The sequence below is a fragment of the Canis aureus genome, chromosome 23, assembly GCF_053574225.1.
Source record: "Canis aureus isolate CA01 chromosome 23, VMU_Caureus_v.1.0, whole genome shotgun sequence".
Taxonomy (NCBI): Eukaryota; Metazoa; Chordata; class Mammalia; order Carnivora; family Canidae; genus Canis; species Canis aureus.
The window spans coordinates 3,058,483-3,085,025 of NC_135633.1; the positions used below are offsets into that span (position 1 = coordinate 3,058,483).

The 26,543-nt window shown below is 39.5% G+C and overlaps 1 protein-coding gene and 1 long non-coding RNA gene across 5 annotated transcripts in view; one reads left to right on the forward strand and one right to left on the reverse strand.

Annotated features, from left to right (window-relative positions):
* Positions 1-5,302: 5,302 nt before the first annotated feature.
* Positions 5,303-26,543, reverse strand: part of BBOX1 (gamma-butyrobetaine hydroxylase 1) — a 59,107-nt gene continuing 37,866 nt past the window's right edge. Inside the window, exons 5-8 of one of the 2 annotated variants that reach the window (XM_077866160.1) lie at positions 19,504-19,609; positions 13,986-14,182; positions 7,454-7,620; positions 5,303-5,827 (exon numbers count right to left, since the gene is read on the reverse strand). In XM_077866160.1, the coding sequence (XP_077722286.1) occupies positions 5,667-5,827; positions 7,454-7,620; positions 13,986-14,182; positions 19,504-19,609 (631 nt within the window). In that variant the 3' untranslated portion in view covers positions 5,303-5,666. Of the gene's footprint in view, positions 5,828-7,453; positions 7,621-13,985; positions 14,183-19,498; positions 19,610-26,543 lie in introns of both variants that reach the window. The other variant, XM_077866162.1, reaches the window with a different exon arrangement.
* Positions 11,494-26,543, forward strand: part of LOC144294503 (uncharacterized) — a 52,242-nt gene continuing 37,192 nt past the window's right edge. For all 3 annotated transcript variants that reach the window (XR_013361867.1, XR_013361865.1, XR_013361866.1), the window contains exons 1-3: positions 11,494-11,820; positions 16,761-17,533; positions 25,674-25,774. This is a non-coding gene — a long non-coding RNA (uncharacterized LOC144294503). The remainder of the gene's footprint in view (positions 11,821-16,760; positions 17,534-25,673; positions 25,775-26,543) is intronic.

The following is a 26,543-nucleotide window of genomic DNA, read 5'->3' on the forward strand; positions in this document are numbered from 1 at the left end:
TCCATTTTCTTCTTGTCAGTCCTATCCTCTTATTTTCTGCTCCTGTAGCCTCTTGGACTTCCCACCTATAGCATTTGCCATAATTCAAAATTATTTATTTCTGTAATTATTTGATCAATGCCTGATATTCCCACTAAGCCATTAGCTCTAAAGAGAGCTCTTTTGTCTGTCGTGCTCATCACTGCATTACCAGTCCACTGAATAGTGTCTGGTACATACTACTTGCTCATGAATATTGCTAGAATGAATGGATAAATATATAAACCTGTATGAAAAGCTCCCACTGGACCCAGAAGAAAGGGTTCTTAAGCCATACTAGAAGAATAAGGAAAGGTTTCATAGGGGAGGTGAAATTTAACCTGAATTTTGAAGGGGGAAGAATTTTCTAGGCTTAAAAGACAGTAGGGAAGAGTATTCCAGGCAGCTGTGCAGAGACAGAGAAGTGTGCTCCAAACCATTAAGATCAACTAAATCACATTTTCATTGCAAGAATGTGTCCTCAAAATAATATTTAATATAAAACGGTATTTTTGTTTATAAAATGTTTCCTGTCTCCTAGTGTAAATTCTTGAATAGTGAGATTACCCTCAGTGCCACTCAATTTCTCCATAGAATTCCTTCTTTCACATAAATTCCCTGTACCAATATTCACTTCCTTACCTTTTAGTGGTTGGCTAGAGGGAGAAATAGAGACCAACAAAGATATTTTGTGGCATGTCATTCTCGTGACCTGTGGAGTTCTTCCAATTAACTAGCCAAGCAGCTAATATTCTCCAAGTCAAATCAGAGCAATGGAACAGACAGTAAGAATCCCCACTGCCAAATATGGGTAAACTCCAATCCAAGTTACCTCAGATCTATTATGAGTTTGGGGGAAAGTCAAATCTTTAGACCGTTATATCCAGGAAACCCAATCATCTTTAGTCGGCACCAGCTGCTGTAGCCCATAATATGTCATGTCCTATATAACACTTCAGAAATTGTTGCAACTGCATCCAATCCTTCTGTCCCTCCTTTCCAGGACAGAAATAATTTCTGACAGAGAAGGAAACAGCCAGGCCATGGGGTGCTGGCTTGGAATGCTGTCTTCTAGCAACAAAATATGGTATGTAAGAGGTCTAGCTGAGTTGGAATGTAAGCCACTGCAGATTCTTTATGTTCAAAGTGTAATTGATTCCACAAACTAGGCCAATATCATTAGCTTATCATCCTACCATGAGGCTTGTGACCTTGGTCACAATCACTAAATGTCTCCAGGAAAACAAGTGATGATTTCATCCACCACCTATGTACTTTCCAAATGGGGCTCTCCAATCCAGGTGTCCATCCTGAACTGTGTGTGTGTATACATACGTTCAGCTGCCAAGTGGACTAACTCAGGGGCAATTCCAATTCAGTCTGTTCAAAAGTGGATTTGTCTTCTTGCCAAAAAGCTTGCTTCTGCTGTTGTGGTTTCTCTCCTTGTAACTAGGAATCGCTGTTAAAGTACCTATCCCAAGTAGAAACTCAGGAGACATCTTAAACATCTCCATCCTTCTTTATGTGCCTTGGGTCCTCAGGTTCTTTAGATTTGGTGTCTAAGTATCTCTCCTTTCCTTGTCCCTTCTCATTCAATCGTTTCTAATTTCTCATCTGGCTTCTTGCAGTAAATAGATTCACAACCTCAGAAGTGGAGTTATGGCCTCTAGTCTTGCTCATTCCATCCACGATGTAGTCAAATGCATCTTTAAATAATGAATATCTGATCAAGGCACTTTAATGTTTAAAAACATCTAAATGGCTCCTCATTGCTTTCAAGATAAAAATATCAGCTCTGTAGTACAACATACATTTCGACATTTTATGACTTAGCCCTGTCTCTGTCTCCAGCTTCATATATGTCTTTTTACCCTAATCGACCCTCTTCCTCTACAACCTCTGTTATTGTAACTAATAATAATTAATATCTGTTGAATACTTACTTTCAGCTAGGAAATATGCAATGCTTTACATAAATATTTTTCAAACGTCTCTGATGAGGCATATCACCTGAGATCTTTGATAAAGACACAGTTTCTGGTCCTTATCCTAGACTCACTGAATCACAGTCTTTTGAGAATGAGTCTAGGAAGTTGTATTAAAACAAACACATTCACAGAATTAGAACAAACAATTCTAAAATTTGTGTGGAGCCACAAAAGACCCTGCAGAGGCAAAGGAGTCTTGAAAAAGAAAAGCAAAGCTGGAGGAATCACAATTCCAGACTTCAAGTTATATTACAAGGCTGTAGTGGTCAAATCGGTGCGGTACTGGCACAAAAATAGACACATAGATCAATGGAACACAACAGAAGACCTAGAAATAAACCCACAAGTATATGGTCAATTACTCTTGACAAAGCAAGAAAGAATATGCAATGGGAAAAAGCATCTTCAACAAATAGGGTTGGGAAAACTGGACAGCAACATGTGAAAGAAAGAAACTAGACCACTTTCTTACACCATATACAAAAATAAACTCAGAATGGATTAAAGATCTGAATGTGAGACCTAGAATCATAAAGATCTTAGAAGAGAGCACAGGTGGTGACTTCTTTGGCATCAACCTAGTAACTTCTTTATAGATATGTCTGATGAGGCAAGAGAAACAAAAGCAAAAACAAACTATTGTGACTTCATCAAGATAAAAGCTTCTGCACAGAGAAGGAAACAATCAACAAAACTAGAAGGCAACCTATGGAATGGGAGAAGATTTTTGCAAATGACATAGCTGATAACGAACTAGTATCCAGAATCTATGAAGAACTTCTAAAATTCAACACCCCAAAAACAACCCAATTAAAAATGAGGGAAGACATGAACATTTTTCCAAAGAAGACATCCAGGTGGCTAAAAAGACACATGAAAAGATGTTCAACATCACTCATCATCTGGGAAATGCAAATCAATGTCACAATGAGATAGCACCTCACACCTGTCAGAGTAGCTAAGTCAATAACAAAAGAAATAACAGGCATTGGCAAAGCTGTGGAAAAAAGGAACCCCCACTCACTGTTGCTGGGAATGTAAAGCAGTATAGGCACTGTGGGAAACAGTATGGGGTCCCTCAAAAAGTTAAAATAGAATTACCCTATGATCCTGCAATTGCACTACTGGGTATTGACCCAAAGAATACAAAAACACTAATTTAAAGGGATACATGCACCCCTGTGTTTATAAGAGCACTATTTACAATAGCCAAGATATGGGAGCAGCCCAAGTGTACAGAGATGTGTGCACAAACACACACACACAATTGAATATTATTCAGCCATAAAAAAGTGAAATCTTGCTAAAGACATGGACAGAGCTGGAGAGTATAATGCTCAGCAAAATAAGTCAGTCAGAAAAAGACAAATACCATATGACTTCACTTATGTTTGGAGTTTAAGAAAATAAAGCAAAGGAAAATGAGAGACAAATCAAGAAACAGACTCTTAATTATAGAGAACAAACTGGTGGTATGTTAATGGGAATTAAAATAAAAACTTAAAAAGTCAAAAAAAGAAGATTATAGAGAGATAGATGATAGATAGATATCCACACACATGCACACACACATAAACTTAAAAACAACACACACAAGTCAACATGGTGGTTCATCATTTGAGAAGTTTGGGAAAACATTGCTTTTTACGTGAACTTTCATTTAATCATAAAAATTTAATGAGATAAGAACTGTCACTGGTCATTTATAGATAGAAAAGCTGAGGCTTCAGGAAAGATGTTATATGTCTAAATACACAGTTAATTGATTGTCATCATTGTAGTTTGAACCTAGGCATCCAGTCCCAGAATTTATACCACTGCTTTTCCTCGGATTTTTCACTTTTAGTCAACACGTGCACTCTGTTCACTCTCAGTTCTCTGTGCCGCTTCTGCCCTCTGACTTGGAAAAAAGTCATGTTCCCTTCTTTGCCTGGAGAACTACGACTGACACCCATTCAACTCAGACTGAAGTTCTGATCAATCTTCTCAGTCTCGTTTTTGCTTTCCTGTGAACCATTCTGCTGACATGGCATCATCTGTATCCTTCTCTGTTCCCCCCACCAGATTACAAGCAGGCACTTCTCAAGTTGTTCTGTGACCTTCGTCTAGCAGAGTATGTGATTTTTACCAGGTATGTGATAAATATCTGCTAAATGAATAAAAGTATAATAAGTCACGTTAGCCTGGCAATTGCCTAGGGTTTAGATGCTTTAAATGGATGAAGCTAGGGTCCCTCCAGAAAATTATTTTTACATATTGAATGCTGCCTCTTAGAATCAGGGCACGTCTCTATTGAACTCACCTGTTTTCATCCTAGGAGTGCCTTAGGAGGGATGGGATTGAAGACCCAACCCATTCCTTCTGAAGTTCAAAGACATTAGCTGTACATGATATATTACCATCGCCTTGATCAAGACCAGATGATGGAAACGGACAATGAAGGGCCAGAAAAAGTCAGTGTTGTCAGGGAAAGGGGAGTCTAGGCGGGCGATGTGGACTCAGTCCCAGACTTTAGAGAATCAGAAGAGTATGCTGACGTGGGCTCACAGCCCCTGTGATCTAGCCTCCCATTGCCATGGGCACCCAGGGAGTGTGAAGTAGAAGTAACACACGGATGGACGTAGAGCTTTCACTTGGTCTTAAGGCAACAGGTAGAGCTCCACGGTGGTGAGTCATTAACACTTTAAAAGTAAGGAGGCTGGTTATTTAGGTCCCCGAAAGTATCAACTAAAAATCTATGTATTACCAGGATTTCAGCAAATGGTAATTTGCTTTCAACAGGGATAGAGAAGAGACTGGGCTCCACAGGAGCGAGACTTCCAAGGCTGGCAGTGACATCTGTGTTCCACCATTGGGGACAAGGAGTGGCCATAGCAGGCAAGATCAGCAGGCGAAGCTGTCCTCAGGTTAGAGACATCACTTCTGGGTGTGAGTGTTGCACGCACCTTGGTTGTATCTTTTCTAGTTAGTAGTTGAAGGGAAGGAGTGAGAACTGATTCACAGACGGGTGTAAGCTCTCCTGGCAATCCTTAGGAGCATTTACTTAGGGCAAGAGAAACTTAGGGCGCCTAGATTTTTTTTTTTTAATTTTACATGTGTGGGTTTGGTGTCATAATTCAGCTGTTAAAGAAGATGTTGAGATCCCAGGTGGTTGAGGTCTGAAAATTTAGATGATAGAAATCTATAATAACAGTGACTAAAACAGATCTTTGAAAATATGAGGCCTTTTTCCAATCATGCTGACGGTCCCATGTCGTCATGAAGACGGAGGCTCTGCAGGCAACTGAGCGGAAACATATTTTGAGATGAGTTTTATTGGAAACACAAGCTTTATTTAAAAAGAGCTTTATCTGACCAAGTTTTATTTGACACTAAACTATTTGTAGGCATTCTGGAGACTCATATACAGGCAAGAGAAATTAGGTCATACGTACAATAGAACCGGAGAGATGCTCTATCTGGGAAGAGCAGGGCTCAGCCGTCTACAGAGTGGGCTCGCTGTATGAGCACAAAGGAAGGGAACCCGTTCAAGAGAGGGGACGTGTTCGACGGGAAAGAAATTAGTATGTAAAGGCCATGGGTCATGGTCGAGGAAGGCCACCTTGCCATATCGGACAAAATATAGTCATTGGAACCTTACTGAGCTCACAGACGGGAGAGTCAGTTTCTGTGTTGGACCCCCTGCCTTAGGATCCGAAGCCTGGACATCACTACGTCCCAGTCGGCGTAGGCGCCTTCCAGGTGCCGGGAAATCTCGGTTCCTGCTTCGTAGCTGCGTCGGCCGTGCAGTAAGCGCCAGTTGTCAAAAGTAATCACATCACCTAGACAGAAGAATTTGTGTTTTCAACATGAACGATCATCATGGATTTAAAAGATTTGCAGCGCTATAAAATGGAAGATGCAAAATTACATTGCTACTTCCTTCGTATCAAGAAACAGTAGGTTTGTCTTATTTTTTTGTTGTTGTTTCAAGTTTTGATTTAAATTCTAGCTAGTTAACATAGTGTAGTACTAGTTGCACGAGTAGGATTTAGTGACTCATCACTTACATGCAACAGTCAGTGCTCATCGCAACCAGCGACCCCCTAGTCCCCAGCCCAGGTCCAGGCCGCAGCCCCCCACCTCAGCTCCAGCAGCCCTCAGTTTGTTCTGTTAAGAGCCTGTTTCATGGTTTGCCTCCCTCTCTTTTTTCCCTCTAGGTTCATCTGTTTTTGTTTCGTAAATTCCAGTATGAGTGAAATCATACGGTATTTGTCTTTCTCTGACTGAAAATGGCCCATTGACTTTTTCCTGCACATCAGGCCATTGGACTGCAAACCGCTTTAGACCTTTTGACATTCAAAGTACAGGCTTTCTAAAGTAGACCCTTTTAGGATTTCTACTTAAGATATTATCTTCGTGTAAGACTTCGAACTGTTTTTCCGGTTGTTATTTAGCTCTTACTTAGAAATGTTTGTTTCCAGTTTAATGGCTTCAAATGATTTTAAGGATCGTGACTTGGTTTGTCTTCTCTGTTCTCAGTATTTTGTGCACTTTATTTCTAAGCCTCATGAAAATCCTGAAAAGAGTGTTGGCTCATCTTTTTGTGTGAGAAAACTGAGGCTCCAGGAGGTTGAGGGATTTGCCCAAAGTTACACCATTAAATAGTGGAGCTTGGATTCCAACTTGTATTTATTTATATTGGGGGGGGGGCATTTTTCTCACATGGTATTTCAATGTTGTATGTTACTGCTCTTAAAATCAGCCTGTGCTGACTGCATTATCAGTGGATTTGTAGAGATTTCTAGTATTACTTTATCATGCCAAAGATCAATTCAAAAAATAATCAGAAGTTAAAAGTATGTTCCACTTGGCCAAAACAGCAGTGGAGAGAAATTCCGTTTACTATAGATATGGAAAGCCTCAAGCTTGAGGTCACCTCGCTGAGTAGAGATGGTCCAGAACAAACACAACACTTTGTTTCTTTATTCCAAGTAGCTGGACTACTTCAAATACCCCTTTATTTCAGGTAGCACTATCTTTGCCAGATCAGATAAGCTAAACGAGTAAACATGACTCATGTACTTCATGAGCGGGAATCATGGGGATAATTCTATCTGTTTACTGGGATCGAAAAATTAAGTAGAAGCCTCCGTTCATATTGACTGGCGACCAGGACAGAAAATACAGGTCGTCAGGTCTTGACCTCAGACATGAGGCTTACAGCTTGTCTTTCACGTATTTCTTCTTTAAGTCGGAAGTCAAAAAAATTCAGTGTGCTTAAAGATTCCCTAGGGGTCTGTTAAGAATAAGTATTTTTAAGTCCGGAGAGGCAACAGAGCAGGGGTGAGGGCTGCTCACAAAGATCCTAAGTGTCCCACATGCTGTATTTGAGAAAAACTGCTCTAAATGGTTAAGGCTGAAAAACATCCATATTTTCAGTTGTTTGAGAAAATGTGTCCACTGACCTGGATTCATCTTGAAAGTAAACTTGAATTCTTTACAGTTCATGAGGTCAACAAACTCCTTCAGAGCTGCATAAAAAGGCTGAACTCTTTGAACGGGTACATCAAATACCGTGTCTCTGGTTGCGTTGTTGAAGTTGATGCGAACCACTTGGCCTTTATCATCTAATCTATTTTTTAAAGAGAAAAAAGTTAAAAAGCCATGAAGTATTTATTTACATTTCTGAGGATCAGTTTGTCTTGGAAGATGTGTCTGAAACATGGTACTAAAGAATCCAAAAACATGTACAAAAGGTATTAAGGTTGTCTATGGTACGATGTAGTCATTTGTTCTTGATTCATTCATTTAGCAGTTTTTGAAAGATGTTAAATCCAGCGTAGTTAGCATACCGTGTCATATTAGGCGGCATTGTTCAGTGTAGCATTTGGCAAGTCTGTATACACCACCCACTGCTCATCAAGGGGACTGTGCTCTTAATCCCCTCTACCTATTTTGCCAATTGTCCCACCCCACGCCCCTCTGGCAACCATCCGTTTGTTCTCTGTAGCTAAGAGTCTGTTTCTTGGTTTGTCTCTTTTTTCTTTGTCTAGTTTCTGAAATTCCACATAGTACAATTACTGCATTATGGGGTAGCTCTATTTTCAACTTTTTGATGAATCTCTGTACTGTTTTCCACAGTGGCTGCACCAGTTTGTATTCCCACCAACAATGCATAAGGGTGCCTTTGCCACATCCTTGCCAACACTTGCTGTTTCTTGTGTGTTTGATTTTAGCCATTTTGATGGGTGTGAGGTGATAGCTCATTGTGGTGTAGATTTGCATTTCCCTGATGAGTGATGTTGAGCATCTTTTCATGTTGGCCACCCATTTAGCAGGTATTTTTTTAAAACTTTCTTTCTTTTTTTTTTTTGATTTTTATTTATTTATGATCAGCACACAGTGAGAGAGAGAGAGACAGAGACACAGGCAGAGGGAGAAGCAGGCTCCATGCACCGGGAGCCCGACGTGGGATTCGATCCCAAGTCTCCAGGATCGCGCCCTGGGACAAAGGCAGGCGCTAAACCGCTGCGCCACCCAGGGATCCCAGCAGGTATTTTTTGAAATCTTACTTATAAGTACCAGAATGATTCAAATTAATTTAAAATAAATGTTACTGAAAGATTCTAATTAAATTTTTAATATTCAGGGAAATGAATTTATTCTTCCTTCTTTAAAATAGTAGCTTTTATGGAATAAAGTATTTTTATGTTACAAGTTCATGGGTCAACCACCTTATTAGGGTTTTTTTTCCTTATCGGGATTTTAAGTATGATTTTACTGAAGAATGATTGGGAATAAAAATCTATTTTCTGAGTTTGAAGTTCACTCTTCTAATTCAATCCTTAGTTTGCAGGTATGGAAACCATGACAGAGAAGAAAAGAATCTAGCCTAAGACATGTTCTTTGTATCTCTCAACCTATGCTGTGTATCTTAGTAGGTAGGCTTCTAGAAGATCAATACTCTACCTCATTTAATGTTGTATTCTTAGCACTTAACATAGGCCTGCACATAACAGGCAGTTAATACATTTCATTGGATATGTGACTTTTTTTTTCTTTTTGGTACCTTGGGAGGGTACTAACATCTTTTTAGTGCTTTTGAGATAGCATTTTGAGATCTCTCTATCTTTCCTTAGAATATGGATCATGATCATGATAATGTAAGGTAAAATTACTTTTGATATGTAAAAAAAGATATCATTAATTTGAATTTAAACTATGCTCAGGGATCCCTGGGTGGTGCAGCGGTTTGGCGCCTGCCTTTGGCAGGGCGCGATCCTGGAGACCCGGGATCGAATCCCACGTCGGGCTCCCCGTGCATGGAGCCTACTTCTCCCTCTGCCTGTGTCTCTGCCTCTCTCTCTCTCTCTGTATGATTATCATAAATCTAAAATAAATAAATAAATAAATAAAAAATAAAAAAATAAACTATGCTCATTGTAATAAGCACAGCATGAGCACTGTCTACACACAGAAGCAAAAGGAAGGTATATATTTTAAGCTTACTGGGAAGGTACACTTTTAGCCAGTCTTAAAGCATCTACCCACTCTATCCTCTCTTTAGAGAAAAGAAAGGAAGGATGGACAAAAACTGAAGGTGGGAGAGGATCATGGCAAAGTGCCTAGAGTTGTCCCTGGGACAGCCCAGGAGGTGGTACTATGAGCCTACCCTGGACAGGAATCCAGACCTGATGGGTCAAACCAATAGACTATCACATGTGCCAAGGCTTGGTGACACTGATTTGGGGTCTAGATCATATTTCACTTACACAGAGTAAACCATTATCAATAAATCAGAGTACAGGAGGAAACGTGATTGCCTGTGATGTATAAATTAAGGCTCTCTGGGTCTCTGTGCTTAATATCCAGTCCTCTGAGCCAGAGGCAATTGTAATCGTAAACTCCAAGAACCTGTCATTAGTGGCAACTCTTTGCTTTTTGATAGTGACAGTGAACTACCTATTGAACCCACACTGGGGAAAGGAAGTGAAAGAAAGGAACAGGTTTTCAATAAGGCTCTTGGACTCTTAAAACCAGAATTTACACATATTGATTAAAAAACAAATATGACTAACTAGGCAGGAAGTGCCTCCTTCCTTCCCCTATCCTCTCCACCTAGGTAGAGAATACTCTGTGGCCTGCAGGTTGCAGCTTAATGAACGAAGGACCAATCAAGGAAAAGGTAACCTAAAATGCAAAATTGCGTCCCAGTAAGCATTCTGGGTGCAGCTGCAGAATGAAAGGGAGGTCCCAGTGCAGGGTTACAGGCTAAGGAAGGGTAAAAAGCCTCCAAAGACGAGAAGAGCAACTTGCTATATGCCAACAGTACACAAAGGACAAACATTTACACATAAACCAGCATCCTGGTGACTGCAGATCAGCGAAAGCAAAATGTCATCAGTGATGCCAACAAAAGAACCCAGTGAAAGGACTGTAGGGTCACGTCCTGTGATCAGAGTTGGTGCTGTGACCACTTCTCGGGAGTTACCATAGTCTGCCCCATGGAGAGCTTTGATATTTGGTGGGACCACTTGTATTTGTGGTGGGTGTGTCACTGCGGTGCTGCCCACCACTTCACATTCTCCTGGGATCTGCAGGAAAACTTTCTTTCACACTTCAGAAGTATGTTGGAACTTGCAAACTGACCCCGTTCCCCTCCGGGCGATGGTCTGCAGAAGCTCAAAGCTGAAACTGAAATCTTTCACTGGTAGCTGTGTTGGACTTTGTAGGACTGGGCCAGCTACGATTTATTCTTCCCTTTCCGAGCCAGGCCCCGCGGGAGGGGAGTCTATCTACTGTCTCTCTAATTCCCACTGCGACTGTACGTGGCGGGCAGTGATTTTACTCCCTTTTCCCGGCAAAGAGACGCTGGCTCAGCGAGCCTGAGTCACCAGACCACGACTGCCCCACGGACGAGGAGCAGCATCCATGGGATTGAATCTGCCACCGTGCGGGTGCCCTGCTGTCGCTTCATCTCACCATTTATTACTTTTTCCTAGTTTCTTTATCTGCTTACCTTTCATTATGCTGGAAATAATGTCATTGTCATTGTCTCCTAACTCTGCCGGCAGCCGCCAAGGTCTGCTTGTACTAGGTAGGACAACACATCTCAAAGGAGTTAAAAAATTTCACCGTGAGGAAAATTAAGTTAACCCAAACCCACAGGTGAGCAAGTCCCTCCATTAATTGAAAGCCCTATTTGTTTTATGTCCTGTTGTTAAAATACATTTTTTAAGTGGATTAACCTTACCCACTTGGTATTCTCTGGGGCTATCCCCGAGGCGTTGAAAATGGCCAAATTCTGGAATTTTACTACGAAAAGTAACCAACTGTGATTCAGATGGTGAACATTCAATTAATCTTACTCAATAACTAGGGTTTGTTTGTTTTGTCTCCACTCACTAGGCTGCCAGAATCTGCGATTATATCCTGCCACAACCAAATTACAATCTGCGGTGGGTTTTTAAGGTGATTTGTGAGAACTTAAAACGGTCACGTTGAAACAGGGAATCCAAGTTATTTCTTCTCTTTCCCACCTTGATGACTGACCTCTCAGAGAATATTATTTTGAACTAGAGTTTATTTTTGATGGCTTCCTTTCTCTCACACCCTTCATCCAATCTGTCAGGAAAATATGCTGTTCCAACCTGCAAACCACACGCCTAGATACTTCTCCACACGGCCACTGCCACCGTGTGGGCTACTCACGTTCAAGCCCCCGTCCCGTCCAGCCTGCATCCTACAGTGGCTTCCTGACTCGTCTCCTGGCTCCTGCCCTTGCCCTTCTTCACTAAATTCAGCACAAACAGCCCAGGTGACCCATTTAAATGTGAGTAAAGTTACATAAATATAAATGTCTCTCTTCTGGTCAAAACCATGCAGCAGCTCCCTATTTTACTAAGAGTGAAAGGCAATATATTTTTAAACAATGGGTAACAAGGCTTGACACGAACTTACTCCCATCTGACCTCCTTCCTTAACACTCTGCTCCATGCCGGCCTCCCCGCTGTCCCCTCCCTGTGGTCTCAGGGCCGTCTTAGGACATTTGCTCCAGCTGTTCCTGGAAACTGCTCTTCTTCTGGGCAAATTCCTTCACTCCTTTAGATTTTTGTTCAAATATCACCTACTTAGTAAAGCTTTTCCTCACCACACATTAATGATGCAACCTCCATCTTCTCTAAGTCTTTGGTTTTACAGATTCCCCTAATCCTACCCTACTTCTTCTTTATTCTTCAATATTTAAAAAAACTGTTTTATTGGTTACTGTAATTTACTCATTTGTTTTAAAACCTGTAACTTTCTCTTCCCCTGTTAGACTTTAGGCTACACAAGGGCAGGAATCTTTGTTTTGTCCACAGATGTATCCCAACCACCAAGAAGAGCGGCTGCTTTTTCAACAAATACTTGTTGGATGAGTACATGAAGGCCATATGTTTATATAAGAAAGATGAGTTAGTATGTTGGGGACTTGATTATTTGTTAGATGAGTTAATTTTCATATTATTTGGCTGTTTCTACTAAAAGAAGAAAACAAACTCAACTCTAAACTTGGAAATATCCGTAAGACCCAGCAATTGCATTACTAGTCATTTACTCAAAGGATACAAAAATACAGATTTAAAGGGGCACATACACCCCGATGTTTATAGCAGTGTTATCAACAATAGCCAAACCATGGAGAGCCAGATGTCCATTGACTGATGAATGGATAAAGATGTGGCATGTATACGCAATGGCATGTATTACTCAGCCATCAAAAAAAAAATATATTGCCATTTGTAACGACGTGGATGGAGCTCGACTGTATTTTGCTAAGTGAAATAAGTCAGAGAAAGACCAATACCATGTGATGTCACTCATATGTGGAATTTAAAAAAGAAAAAAGATGAACATAGGGGAAGGAGGAGGTTAGGGAGAGAGGGAAATAAGACATAAGAGACTCTTAAGGATAGAGAACAAACTGAGGGTTCACGGCGGGAGGTGGGTGGGGGTGGGCTAGATGGGGTGGGTGTTAAGGAGGGCACTTGTGATGAGCGCTGGCTGCTGTAAGTGATGAATCACTGAGTTCTACTTCAGAAACCAATACTGCATGTCTCTTAACCAAGTGAAATTTAAAACATAACAAAATGAAATAAAATAAAAAATTGGAAACACCACAAAATCTATGAACTCATGTCTGATTAAATAAAATTATGTCTGAGCAACACAGGGTAAGATAATTCTCAAATAAAAGGATAGATTTGTGGTCTTTGTAGATACTTGAAAAAATCATGATGAAATACTGTTAAATGAAAAAAAATAATAAAATGTACGTAGGGAATTACGATTTTTGTTGGCATCAATTTAGGCAGACATTCTTGTTTCATTCTCAGCCCACGTGGTTCCAATGAGACGGACTTTGGTCCAGAGAGGAACATGTAATCCGGGAATGGCCAATCGGAATTCTCTGACTGCCTGGCCATGAGGATTGCTTCAAGGACAGACTTACATACAAATCTGGCAGTGGGTCACCTATTTTTGTTAGAGCTCTGGGGGAAATGAGGGCTTTTGTGTATGTGATTACCAGCACTGAGGACAATGCAAATGCAGAGCTTCTGTTGCCATGTCTGAAAAGGAAGCCAACACAGAGGATGGATGTTCATCTATCGGATCGACCTAATTTCAGTTAGATTCTCTCATTTCTGGCTGAAAGGATTCTGGCTACTACAATCACACTGATTATAATTCTGTAGAGCTTGTATATTTAAAAAATCAAGTGTATATAGTCTTAATTATTTTTCTTAATTAGGAAGAGAAAGCTCAGAGAATTTGATGAAGATTTTTTTATGGTGAAAATATTCTTTTTTTCCCTCTAAAATTGGATTAAATTGGTAATAAAAAGTAAACTCTGGAGTTAATCAGAGCTTTTCTTCTGTTTAAGCTTTAGGTTTAGGGTAATGAAGCTTTTGCAGTTAGCTATTCTGTTGCTATGAGAAAAGTATAAATAGTACTTACTCTATTATCTTGTGTTTGGACTGTACGGAGAAATCACAGTAATCCACTCCAATGTCTGTAAAGTCCACAAAAGTGGAGGACAAAATCTGGAACGCTCGAGGATTTTTTTCCTTGAGCTTTTGGCATACATTAAACCCATCTACAATTTCCGAATCACCCCCAGTGACTGTTTGTTTTATGCAGTGCAGAAGCTGAACCTGCAAAAAGAAATAGATGTGTTCCAAAATGCTAAACATTTACCTTGTTGGACACTTAAAGATTCAGAAAGTTATGGAGGCACGGACGTCAACTAACCTCTTACATCTCTTCTGTGTCAGCACAGAAAGGGTTGGGAGAGAAAAAACTGCTTTTAATCAGTGTTCTATCATTCAAACATTGTTTCAGTTTGAGACATGAACATAGGCATGAAAATGTTCTTTAGGAAACCAAAGACGGATCATAATAGCTGCAACAAGCGAACACTTCATGTTGGAATATTTGCACACTTCGTGTTGGCTTCACAGAGGAGAGGAACCGGGGTGGCTCAGTGGGTTAAGCATCTGCCTTTGGCTCAGGTCATGATCTCAGCATCCTGGGATGGAGCCCCGCACTGGGCTCTCTGCTTAGTGGGGAATCTGCTTCTCCTTCTCCCCATGTGCTCTCTCACTTCTTCTCTCATAAATAAATAATAAATAAATAAATAAATAAATAAATAAATAAATAAAATCTTAAAAAAAAACTAGGCAAAGGAGGATGGATAAGATTTTGGACATAGAGAGAGAGCAAATCAAGTGCATTGATAATGGATGTGCAAAAATACACACCTCCCTGGCTATCAAAAGTTTGGCCACAACAGACGGTCACAACGAAAAAGAATAGATCCAGTGGAAGAAGTCTTTGAAGCTCTCATCGTGGAGTCTTGAATGTCAGATGAACAAAATTGTACTTTCTCTTGTGCACCAAGGGGAATTGTTGAAGGCTTTTGAATACAGACATAATGTAGCCAAGACTGAGTTGAAGAATATTAGTTCAGTGATGTTACTTGGGATACATTTTTTTTTTTTTTATAAAGGAGCAATTAGTGAGGCAGTAACTACTTGAGAGTCTAATGAGACAGTTCAGGTATGAGGACAAGAAGGAAATAGAGGTTGGGTGGAGTTATGAGGATGGATAAACCCAAGAAACAAAGGGAATAAAAAAAACCCAAAAGGATAGTTTATTTTATTTTATTTTATTATTTTATTTTATTTTATTTTATTTTATTTTATTTTATTATTATTTTATTTTATTTTATTTTATTTTATTTTATTTTATTTTATTTTATTTTATTTAAGATTTTATTTACTTATTCATGAGAGACCTAGAGAGAGAGGCAGAGGCACAGGCAGAGGGAGAAGCAGGCTCCCTGCAAGGAGTCTGATGGGGGACTCGATCCCAGGACCCCGGGATCATGACCTGAGCTGAAGGCAGATGCCCAACCACTGAACCACCCAGGCGTCCCAAGGATAGTTATTTTAACTAAGATTTATGGGGACATGTTGGACATTATTTCATTCTGAAAAACAAAATATAGTAAAATTTAGAAGTATATTTTTTGAATGATGTTCCTATGACTCCTTTTGTTACGTCAGCATGAGTGAGTGATTTGAATACCTAAGATTTTCCACCTAATGATTTTTTTCTATTTAAAGAATATTCAGATTTTCTGCTTAAAGAAACAAACACTATTCAACTATGGAAACATTCTGAGTTAAATAAAAATAAGAAAGAGGCAAATATTATCAAACATCCAGAACAGCGGGAACATGAGTGGGAAAAATATCCATTTGGCTTGGTTATTTCCATAGATGGTCTAGAGCAGGGTCCATTGGAACGTTCTGTGGTGACAGACTGTTCTCTACTGCCCAATAAAGTAGACACCAGTCCCACATGGCTGTTGTGCACTTGAAATGTGGTCCGTGTGAATGAGAAACTGCATTTTAAATTTTATTTAAACATAATTTTAAATTGAAATTTAAATGATCACATATGGCTAGTGACTATTGCATAGTGCAGATCTAGAACACAAATCCTGCCTTCTTCCCCAAACTGCACAATTTTTTTTTCTCAATTTTTTTTAAGTCTTCTACATACTTGTTTTCAAATTATGACTGTACATTTATCGGTTCCTCACAACATCCCTTAGAATTTGGTACTTTCATCTCCATTTTATGGTTGAAGAACCTGGGACCCAGGAGAGAAAAAGTTGGCCAGCTAGTAAGAACTCAGCTCCTCCCTGGTAAAACTGACTTTCAAACCTTAGTCTGTTTGGCTTAAAATCATCATACAGCAAGTTCCTTTCCTACAAAAGGGCAGAATCCCCTTATGGGACTCTTAATAATTCAGTATCGTGTGGTGTGTGGATGTATGTGCTCTGTAGGCTTAAAACCCCATTTCAGGTTGATGATGCCTTCTCTTCTTAAAAGATGTTTTGTATTTATTTTTTTGACATACACAGAGGGGGAAAAGAACATAGGCCAGGGGAGTGGTAGGGAGAGGGAGAGGGAGAAGCAGGCTCCCTACCGAGCAGGGAGCCTGATTTGGGATCCATCCCAGGTCCCTGGGATCATGACCTGAGCAGAAGGCAGATGCTTACCCGACCGTGCCATCCCGGGGTCCCTCTTACTTTCCGATGTTAGGAGAGACCTGGTTTACACTCATTATTGTTCTGTCCTTAAACTGATACCAGTTTTTTAAACTTGAAAAAATATGTGCATAAGCTGACAAAGTCATTGTAGAAAACTCTCTCATCACCAGGGCGACGAGGAATGAAGGGGTATGATCAACGAGAGGAGGAGATGGAAACGTCAACCTCGTCTACCGAACTCCCAGAAGGCAAAACAAAGGCATAGCTCTGTCTCTGAGAGAACCAGTGTTCTTTAAATCCTCTTAGTTTTTGCCATGATGAAGTCACAGAATACTTCAAATACAAATCTTTTAAAAAGATCAACTGATGTCTTTTACATATATAGTAAGGCCAAGTAATAATCTTCTTTTATGTAATTATAAGTTAATGCAATCTTATGAAAGAACAAAGATGATGGTGCCAGACAACACTTGCATCACTAAGTCAAAAAGTATGTATGCACCTGATGTGTCTAAAATCCAATTTAATTTCATGTAATTCATTCAGAACCAAAAATGTTTTCTTTCTAGATGTTACTTTATGGCAGCATGTGACTTTAGGCCCAAAGACAGTGAGCAAAGGAACATCTATGTTTCTTTAAAGATGTGTCACCTTATCCCTGCCCTACATGATCCAAATTGATAAAATTCAACTTTCAGCAGGTAACTTGTTATTCCAATCATTTCATCTGCACTGAAAAGTGACTTACTCTATTTGTTATAAAAAGCTCGGACTTTGGTACAAAGACCCCTGAGTGATTCTAAATGGAACCTTGAAAACAAACAGGTGCCTACGTTCTAATTATTCTCCTACTACAATCTAGACATTTTAGAAAACATGTTTCATTAAAAAGTCTTCTATCAGGTCATTTATCTTCGAACGTTTCATTTGCTGATGGAGACAGGTAAGACTTTGTGGCATTTCTTTGCCTCTTTATAGCGTATCTATGAAGTCTCCCTTACGTGAAAGGTGCTGGGTTATGTCTTGAGATAGAGAAAAGTGGAAGATTGGAAGATGCTCATCACATTATATAAATTATGGTAATTAGAAAGTCCAACTCCAGATCAGCATGGTATGGTGAAAAAACTAATTAGAGGCCTGGGTTCCATTTCATGTGTTCCGTTAGTCAGATGTCACTCTGTGAAAGCATTTAACATTGCTGTGTGTCATTTTGTTGTCTAACACAAAAAGACAGGATCAGTCATCTACCTCAAGGACTGTTAAGAGGAACTAGACAAAATAATATATGTAGCAGTACTTTTAAAAAGTATAAAATGCTATGAAAATGCCAAGCATTATATTATACTTTAAGAAAATTTATAAAGCCACATAATCACTTTTCCTTAGGCTTTCAAGAAACGAAACCTGAACTCAGAAAAAAGTAGGTAATTAAAATGTTAAATTAGAATCTAGTTTTCTAGTCTAATTTTTTAAAATTTTATCTTGTCCAACTCTCCAAGCTATCTTTGGTAGATAAATTGAGCTGATTAGTTTGGCTTTTACCCCCTCAGAGCTTTAGAGAATCTCTGGGTCATATTTAGAAAAATCACATTGTGTGTCCTCCCCACCCCTTCATCTCTATCCAAAGGGTGACTATAGGAGTCATTTCACTGTCATCATTTTGTTCAAAAAAATTATGTGGTGTTTTACAGTCAAGGAAATAATTTAAAATGTGTGAAGTTACTACTGGCAAGGAAAATGGGTTAACAACTAGGGTGCAGAGAAAACTTTTTCCATCAACACGATGGAAAAAAAAAACCAGACTAATTTTGATTTTGGCCTACTTTGCCTTCATTAACTAGAGAATCGCCCCAAACGTCCATTACCTTTGAAGATACAGATTTCTGTGTGGCTATTTCATTTAATCCCATTTAGCTATAAAAGTATGAAGAAAATACCTTTTCAAAGGTAGTGTCCTGACCATTTATTTCTTGGCGTAGCAAAGGTGCTGCTTTTGTAAATACGTCACTGGTTTAGCAAAAATGGCAATTTTGTGAAAATGTAGTGGTGGAGTGTCCTCCCAGAAACTGTCCTGGAGGGTCTGGGGCTCTGTGCTGAACATCTCCCTCCTCGAGGAGGAATCTGATAGTGGGACAGTAGACAGTTTCCAAAAATAACCATGGTTATTCCTCTCCTTGCATTCCCACTTCTTGCAGCTGGGCGAACCCACTACGACTTCTCTAGACTAGTAAAACACGACAGAAGGGACCTGGGCCGCTTACTAACGTAGGTCTCACGAGGCCTCTATGTTTCGGCCTGCTCTCCGAAGACCCACATGAGCCTGGCTGGCTTGCTGGGGGGTGACAGGGCACGAGCTGCAGAGACCGAGCACCCTAGGTTGTTGGCCAGGCCAACCGGCTCCCAGCCCCGCAGCAGGACTGCCCGGCTGACCACAGCCCACGTTGTAAAAACACGCACCAAGCAAACGGCTGGTCCCCTCGGCCACTAAGTCATGAAGTGATTTTTACCCAGTGACCGCTAACTGATACGAATGGTGGCCAGGTGACGTCGGGGGAAAACGCTACACCGTCCATTCCCTCTCTTGTTTTTAGCTCTCTTGGGAATGGTAAATATGCAAAAAGACCTCAAGGTGTACTGCTGTTGTGAAGCTCGTCTAGGCAAAGCAAAAAGCACCAACGGTTATTTCTAAAAGGAAACAAAGAAAAAAGAATTTTAATACACCAAAATCTTCTATCCCTTGGGAATGTCAGGCCATTCCGGGTTTAGGCAAAGAGATTTTGTCTGGATTGTGCTTGAAGGAGGATCTACGTAAGACAAATTAGCTGGCAAAACGTAGAGTCTTTTAGACTCAAAATACAGGAGGATATTGGTCCTTGGCCTGCCTTGTGGAAAATACGCTGAGGCTCACCTTACCCCAGGTGGATGATGGAGGGCCGGATAGTCAGTGTGAAAGCTTAGCTTCCCGGTTGTGTAGGCCACATTGTTTGCGTCAATTTTGTCTTGCACTTGCCAAGTATGTCTGTAAAATACAAGAAACATATGTTTAAACAGGCTGTGGGTAAGCCAGAGGAAATGTGTTAGAATGAAGTGGATACATGAGGGAAATGGAAACTTTTCATTTTATGAAATAATTACCATAACGATGTGAGCCAGGAAGAGGGCCCGACCTTCCCTTGTCCAAAGTCGCCATTTGAGAACATACACCTCCTCCTTTCTTGTCTCTTCTCCAGAGAAAAGTACATTTACACGTGAGTCTATCCCATAGAGTTTATAAAGAGGAACGTGTGGGATTGTCGGTTATGCTTTTTAATAGGTTAGTGCATTTAAAAATCATTTATTGAAGTGAAATTCACATAATGCAAAATGACCCATTTAGTGAATGACTGAGTGGCCCTTAGGACTTTCACAGGGTCGGTAAGCATCACCCGTATTATGTAGGTGCGAGACACTTCCATCACGCCACACGGAAACCTCTTACCCTTCAAGAAGTGTTTTCTTCCCATTCTTCCCTCCTCCCAGTCCCTGGCCAACACCAACACTCATTCTGTCTCTAAGGATTTACCTATTGGGGATATTTAATAAAAATGGAATCATATAATGTGTAGCCTCTTGTGTCTGGTTTGTTCTACTTAACAGAACCTTCCTGAGATTCATCCATGATGGATGATGTATCATTACTTCATTCCTTACTATGGTTGACTAATATTCTATTGCCTGGATACGCCACAATTTGTTTATTGATTCATCAGCTGTTGGACATTTGCACTATTTCTACTCCTTGGTTGTTGCAAATAGTGCTGGCGTGAGCATGTGAGTGCACGTACATAACTGAATGCCTGTTTTCAATTCTGTTGGGTCATGGCTAGGAGTGGAATGATGGAATTATATCATAATTCTATCTTTAACTTGTTAAGGAGACGCCAAACCATTTCCACAGTGGTTGGGCCACTTTACATTCCCACCAGCAACATGTGAGGGTTCCAGTTACTTTCCCATCAACACTTGTTATTTTCTGGATTTGGGTGGTGGTGGTGGTGGTGTCGTTGTTGGTTTTGACCATCCCAGTGGGAATAAAGTGGTATCTCATAGTTTTGATGTATATTTTCCTGATGGTTAACGATGTTGAGCATTTGTATGCTTGTTGGCCATCTGTATATTTACTTTGGACAAACATATATTCAAGTCCTCTGACCATTTCTAAATTGGATGCTTTGACCTTTTTAAATTTCTCTGAGTGCTTTATATAGCCTGGATACTAGACCCATAACAGACATATGATACACAACTATTTTTTACCCCTTCCATAAATGGTCTTTTCATTTTCTTAGTGATGTTCAAAAATTTTAAATTTTGATGAAATCCCATTCATCTATTTTTATTGTTGCTTGTATTTCTGGTGTTATATCTGAGAATCCATCACCCAATCCAAGGTCATGAAGATTTACACTCAAGTTTTCTTCAAAGAATTTTACGGTTTTATGTGGAGGTCCTCGATCCATTTGAGCTAATTTTTGTATAATGTATGAGGAAGGAGTCCAATTTAATTCTTCTTGCATGTGCATATACAATTGTCCCAGAATTATTCATTGAAGGGGCTGTTCTCTCCCCATTAAAAGGTTTCAGCACCCTTGTTAAAATTCAGCCATAGAGGGGCAGCCCGGGTGGCTCAGCAGTTTGGTGCCACCTTCGGCCCAGGGTGTGATCCTGGGGACACGGGGTCGAGTCCCACGTCGGGCTCCCTGCATGGAGCCTGCTTCTCCCTCTGCCTGTGTCTCAGCCTTTCTCTCTCTCTCTCTCTCTCTCTCTGTCTGTCATGAATAAATAAAATCTTAAAAAAAAATCAGCCATAGATTCATGGGCTTGCTTCTGGACTCTCAGTTCTATTCTATTAATCTGTATGTTTATCTTTATCCCAGCACCACAGTATTTTGATTTCTATAGATTTGTAGTAAGTTTTGAAATCAGGAACTCCGAATCCTCCCACTTTGTTCTTGTTTTTTATTATTGTCTTGGTTATTCAGAGGCCCTTACAGTTTCATATGGATTTGAGCATTTCCATTTCTACAAGAAGGCTGTTGGAATCTTGGTAAGCATTGTATTGAATCCGTAGACTGCTTTGGGTAGTAATCACAGCTTAATAATATTATGTCTTCCAATCCAAGAAGGTGGGATTCCTTCCATTTATTATGTCTTCTTTAATTTCCTTTAGCAATGTTTTATAGTTTTCTTTTTAAAAGTTTTTCACCTCCTTGGTTAAGTTTATTCCTAGGTATTTTATTCCTCTGGGTGCTATTGTAAATGGAATCATTTTTTTAAAATTTCCTTTTCAGATTATTCATTGCTAGTATATATAAACACAACTCATTTCTCTGTATTGTTCTTGTATCCTGCAACTTTGCTGAATTCATCCCTTAGCTCTCGTAGCCTTTCTGTGCATAGATTCTGTGTACAGGGTTTTCTATATATAGGATTATGCTATCTATGAGTAGAGATAGACTTCTTCCTTTCTCATTTGGATGCCTTTATTTCTATTTGTTGCCTACCTGCCCTGGCCAGAACTTCCAATACCACATTGAATAGTAGTGGTGAAAACCAGTACTCTTGTCTTGTTCCTGATCTTAGAGGGAACTTAATGAATATTTATTTTATTTTATTTTATTTTGTTTTATTTTATTAACTTAATTAATTTTTAATTACACTCTTGTAACTATTACTCAGATCAGGAAATACAACTTTAAGGTTATATGTCCTGTCCCAGCCAAAATCTCATCTCTCTTCTCCAAAGTAACCATACCATGACTTCTCTATAATTTCTTTGCATTTATTTTTATTTTTACCCTTAATGTGCATCCTTAGACACTATGTTTAATATTGCCCATTAGCAACAACTGTTAATGTTCCCCTCCAGCCTGTTCTTCTTACAATTTATTGTTTGAAGAACTTAAGGAGTTTGACCCATAGAATTCCTCACAGTCTGGACTTTGCTGATTGCATATGGTGGTGTGGTTCAACATGTTTCCCTGTTCTTTGTGTTTCTAGAAAATTTGCAACTAAATGCAGAGGCTTGGACAAACTCTATTTTCTCTCTTTGGCAGAACTATAGATGGCATTGTGCTCTTTTTTACAAAAAAAAAAAAAAAAGAATTGTCAAGTTGTCTTTCTTTTTGTGATATTTGCACACACTTTTATGCTCAGTGGCTAGATCCACTAATTCATTGGGGTCCCAAATAGTGGAATTCCAAATTAATAATTTCTTTTCTATTTATCGGTTGGAATACTTTTTGAAATATCTAATTTCCTTCATATAGGTTACATGGGGTAACCAGATACTAGATGGAGGAAAGTAGATAGCTTACACAGGGATAATGAAATCAGTGCTTGATTCTTCCCCTTTATTTACCGTTTTATAATATAATGGATTAGTTTTCTACCACTCCAAGATGAATAATTAGCTTTTAAAAATAATATTGATGAAAATGCATTAAAACTAGATAGAGGTAGTGGTTTCATAACATTGTCCATGTACCAAATGACACAAAAACTGTACACTTTAAAATTGTTAATTTTGTGTTATATCAATTTACCTCTAGTACCAAAAGAAATAGCTTGGCTTAAAAGTTAAAAAAAAAGAAAGTTAATAAGTGAACTAGGGACTGTTTGCAATTCTGTGGCAAGAAAACAAACCAATATTCAGATTTTGTAAGGCTTTTCCCTCAGAAGACTGAGACAATGCATAGTTGGAAGGAAGCTCTGTTTTAAAATAAACCGAAGCTGGTTTGGAAAATGTATCGCCATATATGCATGTCATCTTATTGCTGTCATAATGTCTATTTATTAACTTATGTTCCCATTCATCAAATCACTTTTCAATAAATACATATTTATTGTACTAATTCTATTCCAGGCATTGTTTTAGCGTTAGAGATAGAGCAGGGAACAGGAGAGACAAATAAACAAGTAATCACCAAATGTAATAACAGAAATAAGTGCTGTGAAGAAAGTAAAGCAAAGAGGGGAGAAAAGGATTGGGGGCCAGGAGAATAACACAGCAAAGATGATGCTTTGGGAAGTGCTCCAGAAGACCTGGAAGAAAAGGAAACATGAATTTCTGGGAGATGTATTTTAGAAAGAGGAATATGAAGTGAAAGACAGGGTTTCTTCCCCATTCTCTGGGATTGAGGATGCATCTGGCTCTGGTTCTTGCTTTGTTTTGTTTTGTTTTTTCAACTAATTTTAAAATGGAAAGCCTGGTAAGCCTTTCACCAAAGTTTAAGAACCATCCATATGTGGCCGTAAACCAAAAAGAGACCCAGTGAAAGAAGAGGAGTATGTATAGCCTGTTGCAACTTACTTCAAATAGGAGCCAGACAGACCACTGTACTGTGGTGACTGTAGCCAGGAAATACACGTTCTCTACGAAACTCCTGTCGCTCCAGGACCCATATCTAATGTAGATTATGCCTATTGTCACCGTCAGCATTCCAACAATAATCAACATGTAGGAAAGGATTTAAGAATAAAACAAAAAATAATAATTTCATCAAGTTGTAGAACATATAATATCTTCTGAGAAGGTGATACCTTTGACATTGTGAGTAGGAAATGACTATATTTGGGTATTCTTTTCAGGGGTGATGACGGTTTTGCATTGATTCACCTACATTCCCTTTCCTGGTTCCTCCTATGATCAAGGGTGAACTTAACTGAATTTTCATGCAGCCTAGAGCTGGCTGAGATTCAAGGTGCACATCTTAGCCAGGGAACAGATCTTTTCTTTGTTTGAGATTAACTGACTTCTACAGGGATGGGGCCTGTGACCTGGCATCATTGGAGTAGTTCTCCAACACTCTGTGCTAACTGGCAGGGGATGATAAACATTTTTCAGCCCTAAAGTGTTTTAGGCACGGTATGGGATACGTAGCCTAAAAGTCTATGCTTGCACATAATGATAAATCCCAGGAAAAAGGGGCTTGCCAATTCCAATCATAAAACATTCTCATAATAGTCATAGCATAACTCTGGAAAAATCCTAGAAATGTCACTTGGTCTACCTTTCTACCTCCTTATAGAAATGAATCATGCCAAGAAGGCTGCTTGCTGATTGTTTATAACCCTAAGCTTTCACGTATCCTTCTCAAATCCAAAGGAAAACACAGAAAAATAAATGCAAATGCGATCCATTGGCCTGTAGAGAAACTTTTTTAAAAACCCACTTGTGAGGCCTTAGTGAGATGAGGGTGTATTTTTTGGCCTCTTTCATTAGAAACAGATTCTAATGTTCTTCCAAGTAAAGCAACTCAAGCAGACGGTCAGGAACTGTCATGACTGAAGCAGAGGGGCAGGACCCAGGTTTTTCTAAAACTAAAGAGGGAGGCTCAGCATAGATCTTAGCCCCCTGGTATAGACTTGCCTGATGTTGTGCTGGGACAGGCAGCTGAAGCCGTGCACATAATCCTGATTTTGCCAGTGATACTATTTTAAACTAATCTAGGTATTTCCAGTGAGCTGCTTGTGTTATTGTCAAACTCAGATACACCGAAACACTGACTCTTAACTATGGAGAACAAAGTGGTGGTTACCAGAGGGGCGATGGGGTGGGGGTGATGGGGGATATAGGTGGAGGGGATAGAGAGCGCACTTACTATGATGTGCACTGAGTGATAGAACTGTTAAATCACTATACTGTATACCTGAAACTAGTATAGCACTGTGTATGTTAACTACACAGGTTTAAAATTAAAAAAAAAAAGAAATTTCTTTTATATTTTCCATTTAAGGGTTTTGCCAAAAGCTCCTGTACACTGAAATCATGACTTTTAGAGGCTCTTTTGTGGGCTTGGTTTGAATACTTATTCACTAGATCCACCCAAGTTTAGATGGCCAGTCATAAGTATTCATATCTCATGAAATTAATAGTGCTTTGTGACAAGTTTGAATCTTTTAGTGTTAATGAAATGCTTACATATTGTTTTTGCTAGATTTGTTCTTTATACCCTTAGTGATAGATTTTGTAATCTTTTGGTTAGTGGCTCACACCTGGAAAATCATGCTGGATTTATTTTTAATCTCTGTCTTTTTTAAAGTACCACTTACATGAGAAGATGTTCTACAACGGCAACCTGGATTTTTTACCACCAACAGCTACGATCTCTAATCTCAACCTGCTGCAAGCTGCTCTCACCAGGTAATAAAAGAATGCTTTCTTTTGATTATCATTACTTGTCCTGTTGGATCTAAAACATATTGCTCATATGTTATTTTTATTTTTTAAGTTTTAACATATAAAATCTTCTCCTTGGGGCGCCTGGGTGGCTCAGTTGGTTAAGTGTCTGACTCTTGATTTTGGCTGAGGTCATGATCTCAGGGTCATGGATTAAGCCTGTGTTTGGCTCCCTGCTCAGTGGAGAGTCTGAGATTCTTTCTCTCCCTCTCCCTTTGTCTTTCCCCTCCCCTGCCCTCACGTGCACCTGCACATGTGCACACATGTGCTCTCTCTTTCAAATAAATAAATCTTTTAAAAAAGGAAATTATCTCCTAGCTAAAATAAACACAAACATTTATAATCATCCAAAGGAATATTATACTGTGTATCATTTATTTTTTATTTATTTATTTTTTAAAAGATTTATTTATTTGAGAGGGAGAGAGAATGAGAAAGAGAGGAAGAACACAGGAGCAGGGGGAGGGAGAAGCGACTCCCCACTGAGCAAGGATGACATGTGGTCCATCCCAGGACCCTGGGATCATGACCTGAGCTGAAGGCAGACGCTTAACCCACCAAGCCACCCAGAAACCCCTATCATTTCTAACTGTAGTTGTGACACATCCACATATGACTTCCCAGATACAGTCACTCTTCTGAGCTTCAGATATTTATTTTTCTACTATCACCTGTAGACACACACAATGGGCCAGGAACTGAGGATGCAGAAGTGAACAGACTGACATGAGAT